This window comes from Neltuma alba, unplaced genomic scaffold (genome assembly GCF_004799145.2).
Source record: "Neltuma alba isolate B1F8T4 unplaced genomic scaffold, ASM479914v2 tig00007094_pilon, whole genome shotgun sequence".
Taxonomy (NCBI): domain Eukaryota; kingdom Viridiplantae; phylum Streptophyta; class Magnoliopsida; order Fabales; family Fabaceae; genus Neltuma; species Neltuma alba.
Genome location: NW_021634665.1, coordinates 124,975 through 146,331, shown reverse-complemented (window position 1 = coordinate 146,331; position 21,357 = coordinate 124,975). Strand labels below are relative to the sequence as shown.

General features: G+C 35.3%; 1 protein-coding gene and 1 pseudogene across 1 annotated transcript in view; both read right to left on the bottom strand.

Annotated features, from left to right (window-relative positions):
• Positions 1-14,612, bottom strand: part of LOC114751767 (uncharacterized) — a 30,457-nt gene extending 15,845 nt beyond the window's left edge. The window contains 24 exon segments of the mRNA XM_028940437.1: positions 650-924; positions 1,028-1,144; positions 1,228-1,413; positions 2,385-2,487; positions 2,587-2,645; positions 3,168-3,269; positions 3,411-3,506; positions 4,220-4,367; positions 6,235-6,362; positions 7,318-7,515; positions 7,631-7,732; positions 7,992-8,055; positions 8,415-8,564; positions 8,838-8,917; positions 9,010-9,078; positions 10,543-10,750; positions 11,237-11,301; positions 11,451-11,519; positions 11,810-11,853; positions 12,921-13,014; positions 13,275-13,387; positions 13,516-13,593; positions 14,150-14,289; positions 14,430-14,612. Coding sequence (XP_028796270.1) covers positions 650-924; positions 1,028-1,144; positions 1,228-1,413; positions 2,385-2,487; positions 2,587-2,645; positions 3,168-3,269; positions 3,411-3,506; positions 4,220-4,367; positions 6,235-6,362; positions 7,318-7,515; positions 7,631-7,732; positions 7,992-8,055; positions 8,415-8,564; positions 8,838-8,917; positions 9,010-9,078; positions 10,543-10,750; positions 11,237-11,301; positions 11,451-11,519; positions 11,810-11,853; positions 12,921-13,014; positions 13,275-13,387; positions 13,516-13,593; positions 14,150-14,246 — 2,645 coding nt within the window. The 5' untranslated portion in view covers positions 14,247-14,289; positions 14,430-14,612.
• A 1,721-nt stretch (positions 14,613-16,333) lies between these two features.
• On the bottom strand, positions 16,334-19,375 carry LOC114751750 (uncharacterized; annotated as a pseudogene).
• Between the last annotated feature and the right edge of the window lie 1,982 nt (positions 19,376-21,357).

Genomic DNA, 21,357 nt, shown 5'->3' with positions numbered 1-21,357 from the left:
CAAGCACTCAAACGTTGTGGTAGCTTGGTGGTTAAAAAGTCCAACTGCTGGGATACAGTATGAGGTTGGGTTAATGGACTTAGGCCCAGCCCGGAAGTATTATTGAAGTGCTAAGTAGAGTTCAGAGTATCTAGTATAACTCAGAACTATAAATAATCATGGACGATACATTCAAGAACTAAGAAAGCATTATTCTAGAAATATATTGACTGTGACATGTGATGCCAACTTTTGGATAATACAATATTCCACCTTGCTTTCAATTAAAAAATATATATCTATTGATGGCTCTACAGATTTGTTATATTCAGATGCATTGAAGGAGGCAACATACAAATTATAAACAAAATAAAATACGCACAATCTACAAGTATTTGGCATCATATCTCAAGGTTCCGATGACAATATTCTTCTTTGCTTTCATATTTAAAAAGAAATTATTGATGGCACTGCAGATTTGGTATATTCATATGTATCGAACGGCTAGATAGAAGGATCAGGGATGCTGGGGACATATGGGAAGAGAACAAAGAGGAAAGATAGTCAACATTATCAGTAACCATCAACTTATGACAACATGATAAAGGCAAGGATTCTATGAAATGCAGTGCTCCAAAGGTTGCATATTCGGTAACAATAGCATACATACCAGATTTTCATCTCTTCAAGGGAAAACATGAGTGCGGAGCTATTATCCCCATCATTTTCCAAGTTAACTCTCAGAACAACAGTGCGTATATTTGAATTAATAGAGGCACCAAACATAGAAGGTTCGCAAGAAACCACATTAGGCAGGCCAGTGGCTTCCAAGATTTCATGTTCGTTCTTCGAATGCAATAAGCCCAAATGAGTAACCAATTCTCTGACTGCACCATACATTGACGGAGAGAGGTGTGCTTTAAGTAATTCAATGATTATAAAAACCTAAAATAAAAAATTATGGAAATTAACAGAGAAAAGAAAAAAGAAAGAAAAACCAAAGCTATTCCACAAGCAAAATTCGATTCATATGGAACATATTCATCACCTCTAACTGTTTCAAAATGGATTCATCAGCGATCACACAAGATGAGAGGAATACAGAAGCATTAAATTGCTCAAGCATAGAATACTTTTGTGACTGATCAGAATTCATCATTGTAACCTGCATAATAGCATATTGTTGACTGATTACCCAACTCAGAAAATCTGAAGAAGAAAAAAAATTACTGGTATTAAGAGCCTAACCTCAAAATCATTTAGTTTGACCTCAAAGTACTCATAGAGGTCTTCAACCTGGATTCCTAGACATTTACTGGATGTAGATGCTGAATTTAACAAGCACTTCAATGAGCAGTTATCTTCCCCGACTTTTGAAGAGAAAGACTCGAGATTATTCATGGACATAAAACATATAGATCTTGATTCCATTACCTGCAAGTATGTTCACAGGAACATGAAGCTAATCAGGAAAAAGTATATTCATAACTAACAAATTCTACAGATAATAATGACGATATAGCATTGTAAAATGCTTTCTAAGTGCCATTTTCCAAGTACCCATGGGCTTCTTCAAATCACAAGACTGCCACCGTGGATGGCTTGGCCAGCCCAACACACATCACCAGCTAGTTTTTCTTTTTTCTTCTGTCACATGTTTGCTAAGATTCATGGCTCAAAAAAAGAGAAGGACCTTATTGGCATGTAACAATTTAAAATAGGAAATACTACCGTGTTTCTAGAGTGCTGAGAGAAAAATACTTCTTACTAACACTAGAAGAACATAACAAAAGCCCAACCCTAAAGGTTCATAAAAAATTATTTAAGAAAAAAACTGCAAGCACAAACATCATAACACGAATAACCAGGTCAATATACCCTAATCTTCAAAGTATAAAGCAACTCTGGGCCATGTCAATATTATTGGCTGTTTTGAGCACCTCGAATTACACAATGAAACCTCCAGAGGGCTATTTGATTTCCAAATTGGTTTTCAATAAAGGATGCCTCCGAAAAGAATGAATGGACGTTTTGCCACGAAGGAAATAAAAGTAGGACATGCAAGAATTATGCCAGAAGGATCAAGACTCCAATTCTTTCACTAAAGAGGAATAAGGAGAGCAAAACACACAACTCAGTTCCTCAAAGAGATGTACCAAAATCCAGCCTACTAGGTCCTTAACCATGAAATATATCACTGAAAAAGTTCCACACCATTCAGACAAGAGCTGCAGAGGCAGTGGTCATCACCTATGATAAATTCTTTGTAGAGAATGGCACAGCTTATTAATTTCTTGACAATATAATACAATTGAAAGTTGACAAAATATAACACACATGACAGTCATCAAATAATGATGCATGCATGATGTTCAATCAATACTTTCGAAAAATAAAGCAGTTACCAAGTTGCAATAATCAGACACTGAATTTCTCCAAGGAAAATTAATCAGTACATCCGACACAGAAATATCCCACACAACTTTCTTATGGCTTGCCAAAATAGATCTGCAAGGAAAACAAAAGCAAAAATAATTAAAAACCTGAAAGAAAAAAAATCGGGTTGTCAGATGAAAAGGGAATCTTGAGTTACAAAGTGCAACTTACTTTGCTTTTAAAAACAGCCTAGTGTTCTGATCTCCAATTCCATTCAGTGACAAGAGCACCTGCCATTAGATAGAAATAACAAACACAACTTCTAAGAAGGTAACACTAACGGCGATATTAATTGCCTTCTTTAATAGGATAAACAAAAGACTAAAGTCCTCCAAATTGCTTATTTATTGAAGAATGAAGATAATCAAGTATAAGCACCATAAAATAATGTGAAACATGATGGCTGAATGGTCTTGTTCACAATAAAAGAAACTACACGAACATTATTCTGAAAAAATACAGTACTTCACGATTTAAACACAACAAAATGCAGTAAAAATTCAGGATTGAGTATCTCCATACAACTTCACCTTTTTTGGCTGTTATATACAGTCAAAAGAAACTATCAATGAAAAAAAGACAAATAACAATGAGATGAACAACGCTAAAGATTACAAAATTGAACAACTAAAATATACTGATTTGAAACAATAATGACCGACAACCTTTCATCACAGCATTTAAAACCTCAGACAACAAGCAATTAAGAAAAGCTAGAGTGGGGAAAAGATGTGAATATAAAGGAAGCATACCCTTTCATTCTGAAATTTGAATGTTGTACAGACATCATAAAACTCCATGAGAGTTGATAAAATTTGTGCATCAAATGTTACTTCAAGCTGCTGGAGCTTTCCCTGTAGCATATTTCACACTTTAGGATATTTGGTATAAACTTAACATGGCATTTCAGCATTTAAAATGCACACCGACTTATCAAGAGAACTCACTAATAACTTGCATTTACTAGTTATACAGGGGGAACACAATGACAATACCTTTACTGATAGTGCAACATCATGGTTAGATGTGCAATTAAATTGAATGATACATGAATGATCCACAATATCCAGTTTACTGTTTTCAACAATGGGCTGCAAATCAAGGAATATAGATCAACATCAATAACCACAAAATGATATTAAATGGTAGGAAGAATAAGAATAAGAATAACAACAACTAAAATTCAATCAGAGATTCCATTTTAAATGCGTTTCTCACATAATACTTCTTTATAAAAATTCTTGCTTAGTAATGTCAAGGAGTCCCACTAAAACGACAATAGAAAGGTAGCATAAACAGAAAATAGAAGCATTAGCTTCGTAGAGTTCTCTAAAACATCAGCACATAGCATACTCCCATACCTTTCATTAGAATTCTTATTTCTATGCCCACAGGCATTAGTCTTAATAGAAGGGGTCATGGCTGCCTACGCACAAAATATTAGTTTCAAATGCATATGAATGCAAAAGATGCCTCTCAGAGAACTACCCCCATTTAGAATTGACAATGCTCAAATCTGACCCCTTGGAACTGGATATCAAATAGCATATTTAAAGAAAACATATTTAAAACAGAAGAATAAGAATTTTCATCTCTGTAAATGGCTAATCAACCTATTTGAACTAAAAGTCCCAACATAAGAACCACAAAAGGGTAACAATGACGTTGAGATAAGAAACTATAAAATGACAAGATTTAGTTCCCTAGATTAGAATCCTATTCAAGGTCAAGAATATGAAAACTTCAATGGTTAAAAAAGAATAGCTGTTGTCTATGCAAATAGTCACATCTCAAAAATACACACCTGTCTGGTTCTTAGAATAACTTTCTTCTTGTGCAGAAGAACCATCTCCGCTGACTTCAGTTTAAAAATGATGGTCGCATGCTCATTGTGGAGCTTAGACTCAATGATACCGCCTTCAAGAACTATACCAGTTGTTCCTTCATCATACCTCCAAGAATGGTGAGGAAAAAGTAAGCAAACAACACATCTAGCTATGCAAATTGAACAGTAATAGCGTATGATTTCCCTCATTTTGAAAATATAAGCATGACTAGATTAAATAAGAGAGAAAATAGAGTGTATGGTTTCTTACAAGAAATGAGAACATACCCTATCTATTGCTATGAGGTTATCATAGTGTATGGGCATCTACAGGCAACAGTCTATATAGGGAATAATGGCTTTCACTAATAGAACCACTGAATTAGAAGTATTACCATACTGGTGAGAGCTAGGTATGTTCCGTAATCTTGAGGCTTTTATAGTCATCAAGCTTACAAGTACAAATAAGCAAAAGAAGGATAAATTCTTTGACATGGAACAAATATTTGCACTTTTTGCGTCTTCAAAAAGGAATGCAAGAGTTTCAATTAGCATTTCCTTCAGCATAAGAGAGGAATCTCTTATGTCCTCTTTGTGGGTTTCTGTAAGTAAATTTTCAGGGAGCTGTCCCTTGTGCATCATTGAGGGATTGGAAGGCACAGCTAAGTTAAAGCCTGGGTTGTTTTCTCTTGTAAAAAACTTTGTATGATGAGGATTCCTTATCCTATGTTTTTGTTCACTTGTGCAAGACATTCTTCTCATCAATAAATTTTGTTTTCATCTAAAAAATATGGATGAATATCTTGCCATAAAGACCAAGCATTGGCTTCAATACAGCATTGATAGGGGAATATACAACGACTTTCTCTATATTTCCTGATCATGGTTCTTTATAGTAGTTCCCCTGACTTGCATGATAAGGGAATGACAATATCACCCTAAGGACATGTAAAATACAGAATAAGAAAAAAAAAATTATAGTTAATGTGCTGCCCTGCACACATGGGAACTCTCACGCATGTAGTGACAGTCCCCTTATATTCATCATCAAATGAAAATAGAGATTAACTATAAAAGGGAACTCTTTAACGATGACATAGGATAATTTCGACTCAAAATTGACAACAAGCCTTAATATAGATAAACAGCTAATCCATTAGGATTTTGATGGGACATCTAAGCAAACGTGGACTGACAAGGGCAAAGAACCATGGCACTCTGTGGTACTCACTCTAAATTCATCTTGCAGCCTTCAAGGAAATATGCAATCCCCCTATCTATTTATTTGCCAGATGCCACTAACAACTATCCAGCAGAATTGGCACTTGAAAGTACAGCTACTGTTAGTGGTGGCTTTGTCTCCCGTGCCTTTCATGTGGCACACTGGCTGTAGGATATAAGCCATATCCTACCCTTGTCAAATCCAAATTTACCAAATTATGAACCAAAATACTGAATAATTTTGGGACACATATCTAGCCTTATCCTATGTGTACGGGCATTGGATCATGGTAGCATCACAATATTTCCCCCGTTTTGAATTATTCTAAAAACTGAAAGAAACTTTTTGTCATTTGTTCAGCATTTCTATCTTCAACACATATTTTGAGTGAGTGTAGTCTCTTTATCAGACGTTCAAGCCCCCAAAACCATGAAGTTCATCAAGCTATCCAACTTTTTCAATGCTACATTTCCATCATCTCTCTTCAACTTTTCCATCTGCTGTGATTTTCACCTTTTTCATTGGTAAGAATTCAGCTAACTCTAAGCTTAGTATCTACACCCAAAACTATGCTCAAATAAAGCAACGCTCAACCATTATTACATCATTAAAATAAGCATGAACGTCAGAATTTGCAAACTGAAGATGAGATGTTTATAAAACATATTATGATGAAGGTATCAAGATCATAACAAAAATTAGCATGCCTCAGAAATATCAAACAGAATCAAACATCTATGAGATGAAGAGAGCAGAGAACATGGCACAGTACTTGCTACATAGAGTCACTGAAATTTGATTAATCACAAACTTCATTTCGCAGAGGCATAATTCACTTTTTGCATTAACATCTCCATTGGATGAAACCGAAGGATGAAATTCAGTTGCCTCATATATATCCTGCAAAGTGACAGAAGCCAGCATCTTTACATAATGCCATTGCCGATACACAGCAAATTAACATGAACATCCATAAGATTTAACAAAAAATATGAGTAATATCATCTTTATCGCTAGAAGATTAATAGAATAAAGGTTTCATTGACGCTTGTTAATGCTCTGAAAGGAGTAGATGCAATGATCAATATCAAACAACTTGTTCAGAATCAAATACGAATGAGCTAAAATTAAAATTATATTTCATGCAGATTAAAAAATAACATTCGAAAAAATATCATATTCACCTTTCCTCTGCCTTTTGACACATCATGAAACATGAAAATATTAATAACCCCAAGCAAAACCAATCAACAGCTGTCTAGGTGCCAAGGCACGCTGATTAATTGCTCAGGTCATGAGAATTTAGTATTCGTTTCGTTTGTTCAATTGAATCAAAGAGTTGTACATATTAGCATCCAGGTTTATTGCACTAATTTTTGAACTACCCACTGGACTACTCTTTCTTTATCCCTTGTAAATAAGGCAAATGCAATATGAAAGGATATGCACACACTTTACATCTTCCGTCCACTCAGCCATTTCCTCAGAAAATTTCTAGTCTAGTATGTTCTCCTCTACTCTTACCCATTGTGCCAATTTTTATTCTTTGCCCATAAAACAACAGTAAGAGTACACATGCTTTTACAAATTCAACCATCTATCTTCTTTCCAGTTTATAAGTTCTATATTATCTGCCTATTATCATTTCATCGAGCCTAAAATTGTTGCTTTGTATTCAATAAAAAAAATATAAACAGCACAATATGCCTCCATGAGTAATAGAAAAGGAAAGGGGCGCAGTAGTTTTTCCACAGAAAGAGAATAGAAACGAATTTCCTTATAAAATGACTATTGTAAATACACCAAACCTAGAAGGACATGAAATGTGCTTTACTTTATAAATGGGCACCAGTACCTTAATAACATCATCAGAAACAATCCCAGAAAACTGACTAGAATCATCAGTTCCTCCAGCACCAAGCATACCTCGAGATAGCCAATTCAGCCATCCCCGTGATTTGCCAGAGTTGCGTTCATCATTGGAAGACTTTTCTGCAGGTATATCAACACCATTCACGCCGATGTCAGGTTTAGAACACCTCAAAAAGAATTCCTGTCAGCAAACACGCATGACAAGCTTTAAGAACCAGAGTTTACCATACTCTAATACAGCATTGTAATAGAGTAAACTTTACCCGTATAAGCCAATTAAATGAAGAGCCAAGTACCTGCATCTCATATTCTGCACCAGCCCGATAATTCAAAATGTCATCTACATCTGATTCTTTCTCCATTTGCTCCAGTTCTTGAAGAACCTCATCATCAACTGGCTAATAAAAACAAATTTAAAAAATGCAACCTTTGCAATTAAAAAAATTACTGCCCTAAATAATAATAATAATAAGACATCAGCAAAATTGAATTTCTAATAGCATCACATTTGAAATAATAAACAAGATTATACGAAACTAACAATCCAAAACACAAACTCCAAAAGATCCTCATTGAAACCCAACAATAAAGAATTTTATATTACATAGATAGAAATGCATAAATGAAAATGTCTGTCGAAAGAAAAACAACAATCACCTGTTCTTGTCTAAGAAAATCCAGCTTGGTCTTGTATAAGTCAATGTACCTCCGACGATAGCTTCTATATTATAAAAACAAGGATATCATCAAGCAATGAAAGTGTCATGAATGTAAAATAGATTTCACATGGCAAAACCTCGAAAGATATCACATTTATCAAAGGTTTGATATTCCCTATGGCAAGGGTGAATCTTATTTTAGCCTTTAATTTTCTTCCAACAACAAACACACTTTATATGGTGTTCACGGTGAATACTCAGCTTTCAGAAGTAATTCAGTCTAGAAAATAATGCAGCAGCATCCTTAATTTGTGCATGTGTAACTTGTTGGATTGAAATTCACGGGACAACCAAAACCTCAAAATCCAGCATTATAAATTATCAATTATTTATAGAAAGGGTAATCTTTCCAAAGACTTACAATCGCTCCCCAAGGTATCTCCATGAGGTTTTCTTTAATTTCTTGCGAACATCTGAGAGGACAGATTCCTGTGCATAGCGCCACCATAATAATGGCCAGCCCTGAATTCTCCTCAATAAAGGGCTATGCCAAGGCCGATAACGACCATACCTACATATAACATATCCTATCAAATAAATATAAAACATATGTTTTAAAGGGGGGAATGCATCAAAAGAGAACAAAATATTAGATTATTCTAGATACAATAATGATAGTAATTACTGGGCTTATATCATCAGTCTATATTACTGTGGATGTTCATGCAAATGGACCCATTTCCTTGTAGTAAAATGCAATTTATAAATGATCAGACAACTATCTACTCAATGGTAGTATATAAAGACATCAGTTACAATACAACAGTTACAGTGTGAGACACACCGTTCTCTTAATCGACAAGTGCATACATAATCCCACACAATAAACATCTGGTGTAGCTGAGCCTCATCTAAAGAGACATCCTGATAAACACGAAACATATTATCAGGGTATGTAGGAGAGAAAAATAATAACACAATCAAAATTAACAAATGCCTTCAGAAAGTGTACAAACCAAACCAGTCAATTCAGCAGTAACAGAATACTGAGGAGCACTGTCATCAAGCTTTTCAGATCTGTTAGCCTAGAGGAGAAAAATCAATTAAAAAGAAAAGGCGATCAAAGTTTCAATTGCAATTAATGATCAGGTAATTATCCAGTAAAATGATAATTCATACCCAAAATTAGCAAAGAGTAAGCAGTAAGGGCAACATAATGAACCTATACAACAAAAAGGTCTAAAATTTTCCATTTCTTTTTTCCAAAATATATATATATATAAAGAAGATTGTAAGTAAATGAAAAATGCACCACACAATAGAACCAAAAAAACTCCTGAAATGAGAAAAGCAAAAAAGAAAATTTAACTCGAAAGAGCCAATCCTTTTAATAATAAATTTAAGAAGAAGTTTATTGAGAAGAGATAACAATATGAAAAACAGAGGACAGATCATCCTCCTAAGTCAAAAGAAAGAAACTGGAAAGACTTTTTGGGAACAAAGAACTTCGATCCCTTTGTAAATCAAAAATGGACACCCCTGAGAAATCAATTCGCATCAATCCACAAGGAAGTCATCAAAGCCCTCCCCAAAGTACATGAGAAGGTGCAAACTACCATCAATGAATAAATACATAATTTATATCAGTTTCAAAGGACTATGGGACATGCTTCTCACTGTAGTTGACTGTCCAAAAGAACTGATTAAAATAACTGAATTATCTGCTCATGCGGTTCTCTGTGGTATAGCACAATTACTCCATCCATTTGCTTTATTCAATATTTCAATATACCTCATCATTTACAAGCCTCACACCTTATACAGGATTTGGCTTATCAACATTCATAACAGCCTCTTCTTCCTGACAAACCCATTCAGCCACCTAACTAATTCATTCCCTTCCCTTTATTACACAACACAATGTCCCTAACCCCCCACAGGGATAAGCCAAACTTACTGCCACACACTCGAATTTCATCATCCCATTACAAACACTACTTAAAACCTTCTCAAATCCTTTAATGACCATCAAAGGTTTTGATCCAGCCTTTGTTCAAATTGGTAATAGAGGAAAATTAGATCCTGGTGCAATAAAGTGTTATTTTCCTGGGTGTTCCCCGACTCAAATTGGGTATTGTTGCTAGCCATCTGCCTTAAGAAAATTTTTTGTCACAGTGAATGCAATAATTTATGATAACCAACCATATATTCCAAAATGCCCATCCAAGGGGAGGGTATGGATAATGAATGGATGTTTTTTGGGTAAGCATAATGACTATCAGCTCTCATGCACCAGTGAACCCGCACATCTGACCACTACACCCACAGAAACTACCCAAACGGCCTTGAATTTAATATCAGTTCACAGTACAGCAACCAGTCCCAGAAATGTGTGAAAAGAACCCAGAACAGTGCCTAAGAATAAGAATGTTTGGAAGATACACCTATAGACTACTGGTCTACAAGATATACTAGTCATAATTAAGACAAAGGACAGAAGATGTAATGACTAATATGGAAAATATGATTCTCAGCTAAGATGTTTATACCGAAAACATGAAGGTTACATCACACGGTGCCAATATAGACTTGTAACTTTGGCCTTCAGATTTAATATTGCTTTGTGATGTGGAATTCCCCACATTGCCCAAAGCCACCAAGTCCAATGTCTCATGAAACATACTGGAATAAAACTCCAGTCCTCTAATCTCTATAGTTTTATTCACTTGGCCGACTCTCCCCCTTCCACTTGACAATCTGCAATATTGAAGAAAGACCACATCAAATCACAGCCGACTAATTCGTTAACATCTCAGATATATCGTGTTCTGCCTTCAAACAAATTTTACTAAAACAACCGCTCCAGTCTAGATCCATTAATGTTCTTTTCTGTGGTAATGATAAAACTTGGACTAGGAAAGGAACCATTCTAACAAAATACACTAAATATAACTGCACTTCAAACTCCAATGGAGATCAAGTGCTTCATAATCGAGCTTTGCCCTACATGTCCATTTGGCTCTACATTTTCTATTTATTTTCAGCCTGTCAGCCTCCTCCCTCCTTCATAAGGAAAAATGGTCAATATTCTCTCATCAATGGGCCAAAAAAAACATATTTTCAGGTTGTCTAATAAACTTAAGCAAAGACAATGCTACCACTAGTAACAATCAATCTCTCTAAGATAAAATACAAGTTGTTATTCAATTACAATTAAAACTAAGATGTAAGCGAGAACACTACCCAGTGAGGAGTTGTTGCTTCGTAATGGTCAAACTGGAAAACTTTAAACCAATCGAAATATTTCCCTGTAAGATTATAGTAAGGGTAAGCAAACATTCAGGATACATTATTGACAAACAAAAAAAAAATCCCTAGAAATGGTAGACTTTAATGCAGCATAAAGAACCCAAGGTTAATTGAAGGAAAAAAATGATGACAGAAAAGATAAACTTACTTGATCATTCTGTGTATCACTGTATAAAACATGGAAGTTTCTTATGGCCACTTGGATGCTGTCAAGAATCTAGAAGAAAAATAAAAGAGCACACATAATGCTGTATTATCACACGCAGAACAAGATAAGGCACAAACAAATGAAGAATGGAAGAAAGTAAACTAAGTTTGCGATATAGTGTTCGTCTTTGGTGTATGAAGAACCCATATTTACTGAATATCGCAACCAAAACAACAATCTTACCCAAGACTAAAAAAGTTTCATTTTTACTATTAATAAGGAATAAAGTTAGATTGAGATCCAAAAAAAAAATCATCCTCAGCAACGATGACATTGATAAAAGGACAAAGAAATCATACCTTTGCAGTGATGTAAGAAATGAAGGACTGACCAGCATGACTACCTGCAATTGAGGAACCACCGCTCCCTCAGAATCAGTGATAAGACCTTTAATCAATCCCCCATTAATACTTCAGTATTGTTCAAAAGGAATGTCCCTTTCAGATATGTTGGGTGAATTGACAGCATATATTTCAGTTTTTAAGGCTCTTTTGCTCTATGTTTTTCTAATTTTGTATAGCTAGTATGATCATGGATCCTATTAAATGCCAGTTCACTCTCAACAAAGGTGACATATTCGAAATAAAGGTTCAAACTTTTTTAAGTTTCATGCTAAAAACATTTCAGTCAGAGAAAAGGCTATGATAGCTAACGATATCATACTTTTTCTTTACAAAGCAAAAGTTAAGAAATGGCACTACTAAGGCTATTTTTTGGTAGCAGCGTATTAGGACCCTAACAATTGCTTCCAGAACAAATTGCAAAGTCACCAATTAAAGAACAGAAGTCGAACAGAATATATTACTTCTACTTAAGAGCACAACCCTGTAATACATCTAAGCACATGATGATACGAAGACTATGCAAACTAAAAGCATTTGAGCTGCGGTGCAAAATCTTAATTTTCATTGATATAAGCGCCAATACATATAGTCTATGGAGGATTAATTCCCGATAAAAAGATAACCTAATTTCCTCCTAAGAATCATGATAGACAAGATATGATGAGATATGAAAATAAATCTAAAAGGTACATCAAAGATAATAAAAATAAACAAGAAACTAGGTTAATGGGATAATGGGCCTATAAGAGTGAAGCCCACAGCCAACACTACCCTTCAAGCTGGAAAAATAGATATTGATTATTCCCAGCTTGCCACTAAGCTCTTCAAACTTGACCTATGTAAGTGACTTAGTCATCACATCCACAAATTTGACTAGGAATGGCATTGCTCAGATATATAGACTCAGCTGCTTTTCAATGTTTCGGAAATTGTAGTTATTTCAATGACTCCTGTACTTCTCTTTTCCTTCTATGTTTCTTTTGGAGAACGCCTTCTCTTATTTTCTAACTTTGTAATTCCTTAATGAATTCCTTTCCCTATCAAAACAAGGGGAAAAACGACTCACCACACACACGCCTGGACAGTTTTCCCAACTCAGCTGCTGCAAGTTTGGCCTTTTTCGCTGCAAACTCTCTCTTTTCAACAGCATACTCGCTCCACTAACACAGAGGAAACTCAAATTGCAAATAAATGGTATAACAATGTACTTGATAAAAAGAGCTTTGTCTCAAATGATATGCCTGAGTAAGTGGGCTTTCTTTTTTAATTGTCTCATACGGGAAAAGACATTTAACACAAAGAGAATCATACAAGAAAAAGGTAGAATACCATCCCAGAAGAAGAAAAGCATGCTGATAAAACCAAATATAAATCCAGAAGAATCAAGGTTAGATGTAGTAGTAGTAGATCCAAGAAATACCTCTTGATCCCCTCGTTGGGATGCAGAAATGAAGACATCCTCTAATACTATTATAATGGGATCCCAGCCAAGCTTTTTCCATGGAATTTTGATGCTTAACCTCCCAACTCGACCTGGCCATAATTTTCAATTTTCGTTAGGAATGAGTAAATACAAGCTTCTATGCACAAGCTGCCAGCCACCATTATTAGAAAACCATTCATCAGAAATTGTCACGTTTTTAAGGACGCAGTTCCAGTACCTTGCTTCAGAGCAAATGGCAGTTGGAGATAATCAAACGCTTCAAGTATCAGCTCCACATTCTCCAGTAATACTTCCTCTTTGTGACAATACATAATTAACCCCAGCATCAGTTCAAAAACACCCTTCATTTAAAAGTGCTAATATCCACACACACACACACACACACACACACACACACATAGAAGCCATCACGCTTAAAATTACTAGAACACATGTTTATAGATTATAAGGCATAAAATATGGCAAACTCTCCAAATCAAATGTGGAAACAAATCCTCTCAAGCGCTAGGAAACATCAGCCTGTTGATTAAAGAAGAAACTGCGGACCTCTTAAGAAATTAAAAAGTGAACTGAGCACCAAACGAATATATATGAATGTCCCGAAAACCACAGTCGTGATAAAAACTATCAAAGTCGTAAGGGAATATCACTGCAACAGAAGTATCCCAAACATAAATAATTGCAAGCTCAGTGCGTCCAAACAGTCGGTTCTCATGTGGGTGCATCTTCAGATACAGACGTTAATAGACATTTAGTCGCTAATTATACGACAAAATCAACTTCAAGAAGATTATTAACAGCTCAGAGAGAATAAAATAATAACCAGACGAACACTAGAAAATCTGACGTACCATTCCAAAGAGTGATCTTCAGCTGCTCTTTCTGGATATCTTTGACATATCGGCCTAGGTAACCCAGAAGCACCTGACGAACTAATCCTTCGAACATTGCCGGACTATTGTCTTCACAACATCAGTATTGCTTAGTATAACTGAAATAAATAAACCGTAACCATGTCAGCGAAACCCGAAAATTAAGTAACTAAACACTACAATATACAAACATATAAACAAAAACCAGACTCTCCCCCTCCCCCATGAATAAAAGACAAGTCAAAGAGTCTTCATTTACCCTGCAAAATTTACAGTGATTAAGCCAAATTCGTCCCTCCCCCACCTGCTGGGAGGCCTCATGCCGTTCACGAGCTGGTCGTACTACAACGGAGAAGGGACCAGACAAGACTACAGCGTGTCGATGAGATACCTGAACACTGGGATGGTTGGCGACTCCCCGCCTTGCGACTCAGCGCTCTGCAACTACACCGCGGCAAATGCCGGAAGGCGCCCAGATTTTTTTTTTTTTTTTTCGGGGCGAAAAGAACGCGGGCAGAGCGTTCGTTTGGCGCAAGAAATGCCCATTCGTTTAACCCGGTGATTAATCAGATTGGGTTCAACGGCCCACTAGCCGCTGTCATTTTTTTAAAATGACTTTTCAGATTTTGGGCTTTACCCAAAGAGACTGCCTTAGAATTTTATTTTGAACTCTAATATGACCAAGAAAATGAGAAAGAAAAGGAAGAATTACAAAGAAAGAATTATTGTGAGGTCTGAAAAAAAAATTATAAAATAAATCTTAAATTTGTTATTTTATATTTTGAAATTTGTCATTACAGGTTACTTATATTATTATTAGGATTTTTTAGTAATTATTTTTCTTTTTTAGAACCTCATTATAATTCTCCCAATTATAATCAGGTCCTAATAAAGGGATTTTCATTGACAATTGAAAGGTATGCAATGGCAAGTTTCATAATAAAAAAATAACAATATGTTCATATTAGTCACTTGTCATTGGAACTTCTTGACAATTAGATTTTTTTTTCTTGAAACCTCATGATAACTCTCCCAAAAAAAAAAAAAAAAAAAAGCATGGGGTTGTGGGGTTTTCCTCAGTCCTCACGGCGCCAAAGCAACAACTATGACGTAATCAATTGTCTTATTTTGTGAATTATCACTAACATCGATCATCATCAATTAATTATCAATTGAATATCAATCAATCAATTTTTTAGGGGTACTTAGGTGGGTAAAGGGGGCTGTCTTTTTTTCCCCTTTGAACGCAGATACCATTTAAAGTAATCCTATTTGAGGTATTGTTATACATTAAATATAAATACTTCTTCCAGTAAAATTCAAACTAATCACTCTCGCTAACCCCATTTCTATTAATTAGGTTGTGGTTTTTATAGCATGAATAAGTTTGTTCAAAAAACAAATAGCACCATTACGGAGTTCACAGCATGAAAAGTTCTGACCCAACAAACAGAAGCATCCGATATGAAGTTCATGCAAACCACTTTAAGTTACATATGCATGTATTTGTGTATGCATAATAACCACTTAAGTTTTAAACAGAATGAAAGAAATTATAAGGCTGCTTAATTTTCAAAAAGTTAATAAATAGTCACTGCCAATATTCAATACGAGGTATTTAACATAATTCATCATTTTAATGTGATTAACAAATATATATAATGTGAAACTTATAAAAAAATTGTCTACAGGAGAAAAACATTATCAATCCCAAACTACTCGTTTGGTACACTAAAACTAATATTAATGCGGATATGGATGAATTTGATAACATGCTTGATATGAGGTTTCAAATTAAAAATGAATTTATGGGAGGTGAAATTGTAAAACTTGGGGCGGTAAATTGGAAATCAATTCCATCAATTTTGATGAAAGAGGAATTAGAAATTTTTCCGATTCCATCCTATCAACACAAACATGGTGATGGAAATCATTTTCATTTTCATGTGGCCCAATTCCATCGTACCAAACAGACCATAACCCTCGTTATAAAATGGCATTGCTCAATTAACTCGGTTACAACAATATTAACAAATATCTGACAGTTCTGAACTGCAAAAAACTGAAAAATACATAGCAATAACTAACAACAGACTACTTTCCCCCTCATGTGTGATGTTTAGGATTCCTCATGAAACAAGGCAAGGGACGGAAAGTCAGTCCCTAGAGACAAGACATCTGAATGGAGCTTTCCTGTCCAAGTCTTACGGAGTTGACATAATCTGTGGGACAATGTGCAGAAATACCAGGAAGAACCAAGCCTTGTACTCTTGCAAATATGCGGAACCACCCTTCCTTATAGTCCGGTCCATAAATGTAGCCTATTGCTAAGCTTCTCATTAACTCCCATACAGCATTCAGATGTTTTGGTATGAAACGTCTCATTCCAAAGAAATTTTTATTCGGCTCCTCATTCAATCTCTTCAGAATTGGGTGCCCCACCAAAATTAAAAACGGAAAACAAATCAGCACCTTAAAGAACACAATTTTCTAGATCCAGCATACAAAACTGATCAATAATCCAATCATAACAGAACCAAGTAGTTGCAGGTCCCATTGAATAGTGCAGCTCATTTCTCAAACTCTATACAATACATCAAACTCACACTAGTAGTTCATCTCTTGAAATATGTATCTTGCATACGTATTTGTCTGTTTATAAACAAATCCAATCAATCTATCTTCTGCATACCAAGTGCATGCAATAATATTTCATAAAACAAAATGAACTCATGTCATTTCAACTACTAAAGTGATTAAAAATTCAACAAAGTTAGGACTGAAACTAGGTGGCTTTCACTTTAATGAAGTTAGAATAAAAAAGTGTATGCTAGGACTTGGCGTCATGGTAAGCTGGTAACCACGAAAAACAAGGCAAAGATGATATAATATGGGTCTGTGTGTTGAGATAGAAGAATGACATACCAAAACAACAAACTAAATTAGGAAATGGAAGATAGAAACACATACCTACCTGTTCAATGTAAAAGCTGTTATATAAAGGCACACTCCAAAATGTTTGTACAAGAAGGTTTTATCATCATAAGGCAACCTCGGCACAAGATCATTACAGTAGACGATCCTGAAGTACCTTTGAAAAGGATGTTGCAGATGAGCTTCCATGAACCTTCCAAGTTGCTCATTTCCAATCCTGGGTTGGCCATATGTGTAAACTCCCAGAAGCCTTTCCATTATCTCCGTCTCTTCATGAAAAATCAGCACTGTTGGAAACAATATGGCTAAAGCTCCACCCAAGCTATGCCCAGTAACTACAACTTTGCATTCTTGTGCTCATTTAACAAGCTTTTGAGTCTCTCCCTAACGATATAATATGCAGTTCTCTCATCTTTCTTCAATGGTGTCTTAGAATCACAAGAATGATCCCATTCCCATCCACCTTGATCTGAATCAGATTCATTGTTTGATGATGACAGCATTCAGCTACTTACTCATTTTCCTTTATGTCTTTGTCCTAAACTGTTTCGATTTGCCCTAATGCTCTCAAGGCTTCCAGGAACCCCATGTGGATTTTTCCCAGTTTGGGATCTCATACCAGGAGTAATCAAAATCAGTACTCCAATCATCAGCATCGAAAGGTTCAGTGCCCCTAAAGCTGACTGCTACCAAGTTTGCATCTTCGATGTTGTTACAGAAAATAAACACTTGGGTGGACAACTCCTTTTGGAAATCTATCATTTACATACACAGAAGAAAGATTACTAAACAATGTTAGCATAAGGCATAACGATATACAAGTAACTCGTGAATTTTTTTGCACAGCATTCTAGCATGCCTCCCATAATATCTTACCATTCCAGCAATCATAGAAATCCACAAAGTGCATCTGTCATTCAAAAGAAATAAATTTACTTTCTTCTCTAAAGTATATGGCTAAGTACCCTGTGTACTGAAATTGTAACTTTCAAAGAGATTGGAGCAACTTACCTTCCAGTGATGGTTCACAACACTTTTGATGACTTTGGCATTCTCATACGCCAGCTTGGAAGCCATCATGCAGAGATCCATTAAAGCTCTGTTTCCCATTTCTGGCTTAAATATGCTCTCTCTGTGTATAGAATCCCCGCCACTAATGTTTGCTTTCGCTAACTCTTGGTCCCTGTAAAGATCAACCCTACCATCTAAGTGACCAATTGTGCTGATAAAAGTGTCTGTGTCCCTCCGCGGTACCACCACTTTACCTGTTCAAAACCAATTACAACGGTCAATTAATTATGCCAAGAGTTTTACGATTTTGACATATAACTAACTGTAATACTTTTTTTTTTTGGGGTCGAAATAACTTATTGTAAGTAATAGCAATTCAACAAAATTTTCGCTTTCTACAAGGTCGTCACAGGTTAAGAGCGGCGAGCACTGTTTGATAATCTTGAAATCTTTTTTTTTCTCTTCACAGTTCAGAAGACATTGTACTCAAAGACAGCTAGTCTTAACTACACAAATATTTTAGTTGCAAGAATACAGAGATTCATGTTCAGGTAGCCAGAAACAGAGATGACAGTGAGTAGCACAAGATTAAATAACCATTCAAAACATCGCAGTACCACGGATGATGTTGTAAGTAGACCAAGCAAGTTTCCATTCTGGAAGAAGATTCAACAGAAAGTCAACCAAGCAGCCAGTCCACTGCATAGGCTTGGCCAAAAGAGCAATGATCTTGCGAACCACAATGGAAACCATAATAACCCATCTGTGATCATCATTATCCATGTCACGACTACCAGGTGGTCCCTCTTTAACATCGTAGTTGGTCTCCAAAAACTTCTCAAAACTCTGTTTGTCACCCCTGATAGTGTAGCTTAGCAAATCCCTTATGCCACCATTCTCTGGGCGAACAATCAAATACCTAAAAGCCAAATAGTATCGCACATTAGCAATGTCAATTCTTTCAAGTAACACTCTGGATTAAAAACCTTGCATGCATGCAGCCGATTTGAAGGAGTGTAGTTGGTGTGCAAAGACCAGTCAAGTGTGACTGTTTGAGAATCTCTGAATATAATATAAAACAGTTGCCGAACCCAAAAAAATGAGGCACCTGAAGCCATAATCGCCCGTCGGCTTTTCATCCATTAGCTCGCGAGAAGCTTCATCGTCAATGGCGTGATCAATCTCCACAGACATGACTGCTAGATTGTGCGGATTGGCTTTGGGAAAGCAGAATGAATCTGGTTGAATTTATACGGAGGCGTAATGATCATTCGGGGTTACGTGTAGGCAAGTAGTGCTAGGTCCAAGTAACAAGCAACCTTGTTAAACTCCAGAAAGTAATATGTACTTTTGGGGCGAAAATCGGGGAAGCATAGTGGTTTTGGGTTTCGGGTACCTATCAATATGAGAATATTATGACACCGGCCATCGTGGTCAAAAGTGTCGTCAACTTCTTTGAAATTACTGCGTACCGTTTAAGAAGTTTAAATATAAGGCCCAATTCACATTGTTTTTTATATTTATTTATTTTTTTAAGATAATAATGATTATAGTTGTAGCCAATAAACTTAATTAGCAATGATATTTTAAAAAAGATAATACATATTTATTACAAATAACTAACTTAACTAATTTTTTAATTTACTTAAATTAATTAACTATTAAATGTGGTATTATATAAGTATAAGAAATCGCTGTCATATGTCTGCAAAATGATACTCCTCTGGTCCTTAATATATAACCTAATTATTGATTTAATTTTAATTCTAAATATCAGACTTATTTCTCATATTTATTAGTTTTTCTTAAATTACCTTATGGATACTCCCTTAACCATAATCAAGTAGAAGAGGAAAAACAAATATTAAAAAAAATAATTATAGTATTTTAAGAAAATCATATCATAATTCTTATAATTAATTAACTTACTTAACTTTCTTAATCTAATCAAATTAATTCAATAGGTTTTATATAAAAACCAGAGAAACATAATAAATATATTGGTCGGCAAGCATTCCTCAAACAGAACGTGCGTAGTCTCATGCGGCCGCGCATCCTATGATTCCTATCCGTCCTTTTCCCTTCGCCCACTGAAGATACGGTTCCCAGTATTTTAATGCGATTTTTCAACCTTTTTCAACTTAGTTATTATTTTTCTAATTATGTAATATTTGATAGTATCATCTGCCGGATTGATTTCTGCGGAATCGTTAATGGAAAATGACTCTCTAGATTTATTTATACAGAATTTATACTTAAAAAGGTGTTGACATCGGAAGGTTTTTAGTTGAATTCAAGATATCAATTATGGTTGTTCTGGCATGAAACTGGTGACTAAGAATAAAAATATTATTTGATATTTACAAATCCATTTATCTTATTTTATTGTATTTCTTTATGCATAAGAAAATATTGGTAAGGGAACAGTTTCTTTTAAGTAATATGTTTGTTGTGAACATGTGACAGGCAACCTCCTTGTTTTCTTGAACATATTTTGGCCTTTGTGCTGTGAATCACTGAATTGTGATGGCCAAGGCGCCTCCAAAAACGCTGCCCTTTACGACTCAAAGGCACGGGCCTCTGAGCCAATTGGGCCGAATAGCAGTTTTTTGTGAAACAGAAATTGGATGCGTTTGTAACGACTTTCCTCGCCTCCCGGCAAAGGTTTGTTTAGATTGACTTGGGAGATGTTGGAATGGAAACCTAATCATAGTTTGAGAAGTGATTTTATAGTATACGAAGTAAATATATAGAGGATTTTATCTCGATTTGTAAAAAAGTACTTTTGAAAAGTACTTCTCATGCCATCTAAACACCCATTATAAGTAGCTTTTCAAATGTAATTTATAGAATACGAGATAAACATGTCAAGAAAGTTTTATCTCAACTTACGTGAACTTGCTTAAAAGTTCATTTTGAACGGGACTCCAAACAAGCCGAAAGCTTCCCTTCCCTAGCTTCTCTTTTTCTTGTTCAAGGAAAAATTCCAAAAGATTTGAAATTATTAAATCTCAAATCAGATTTGATGCAATACTGTAATGAGTTTTTACAACACTAGACTTATAAATAACAACAAATTTTTGTAGGAATTCTTTATTTGGGATTTAATAATTTCATTTCAAACTTCTTGTCGTGGGATTCACCATTTCTTTAATGTAAATATCTTCTCTCTTTTTTGGTTATTTTTCATCTAACGAGAATAACTCATGTGCTCATTATAATTAGAAAGAGATCATACTTAT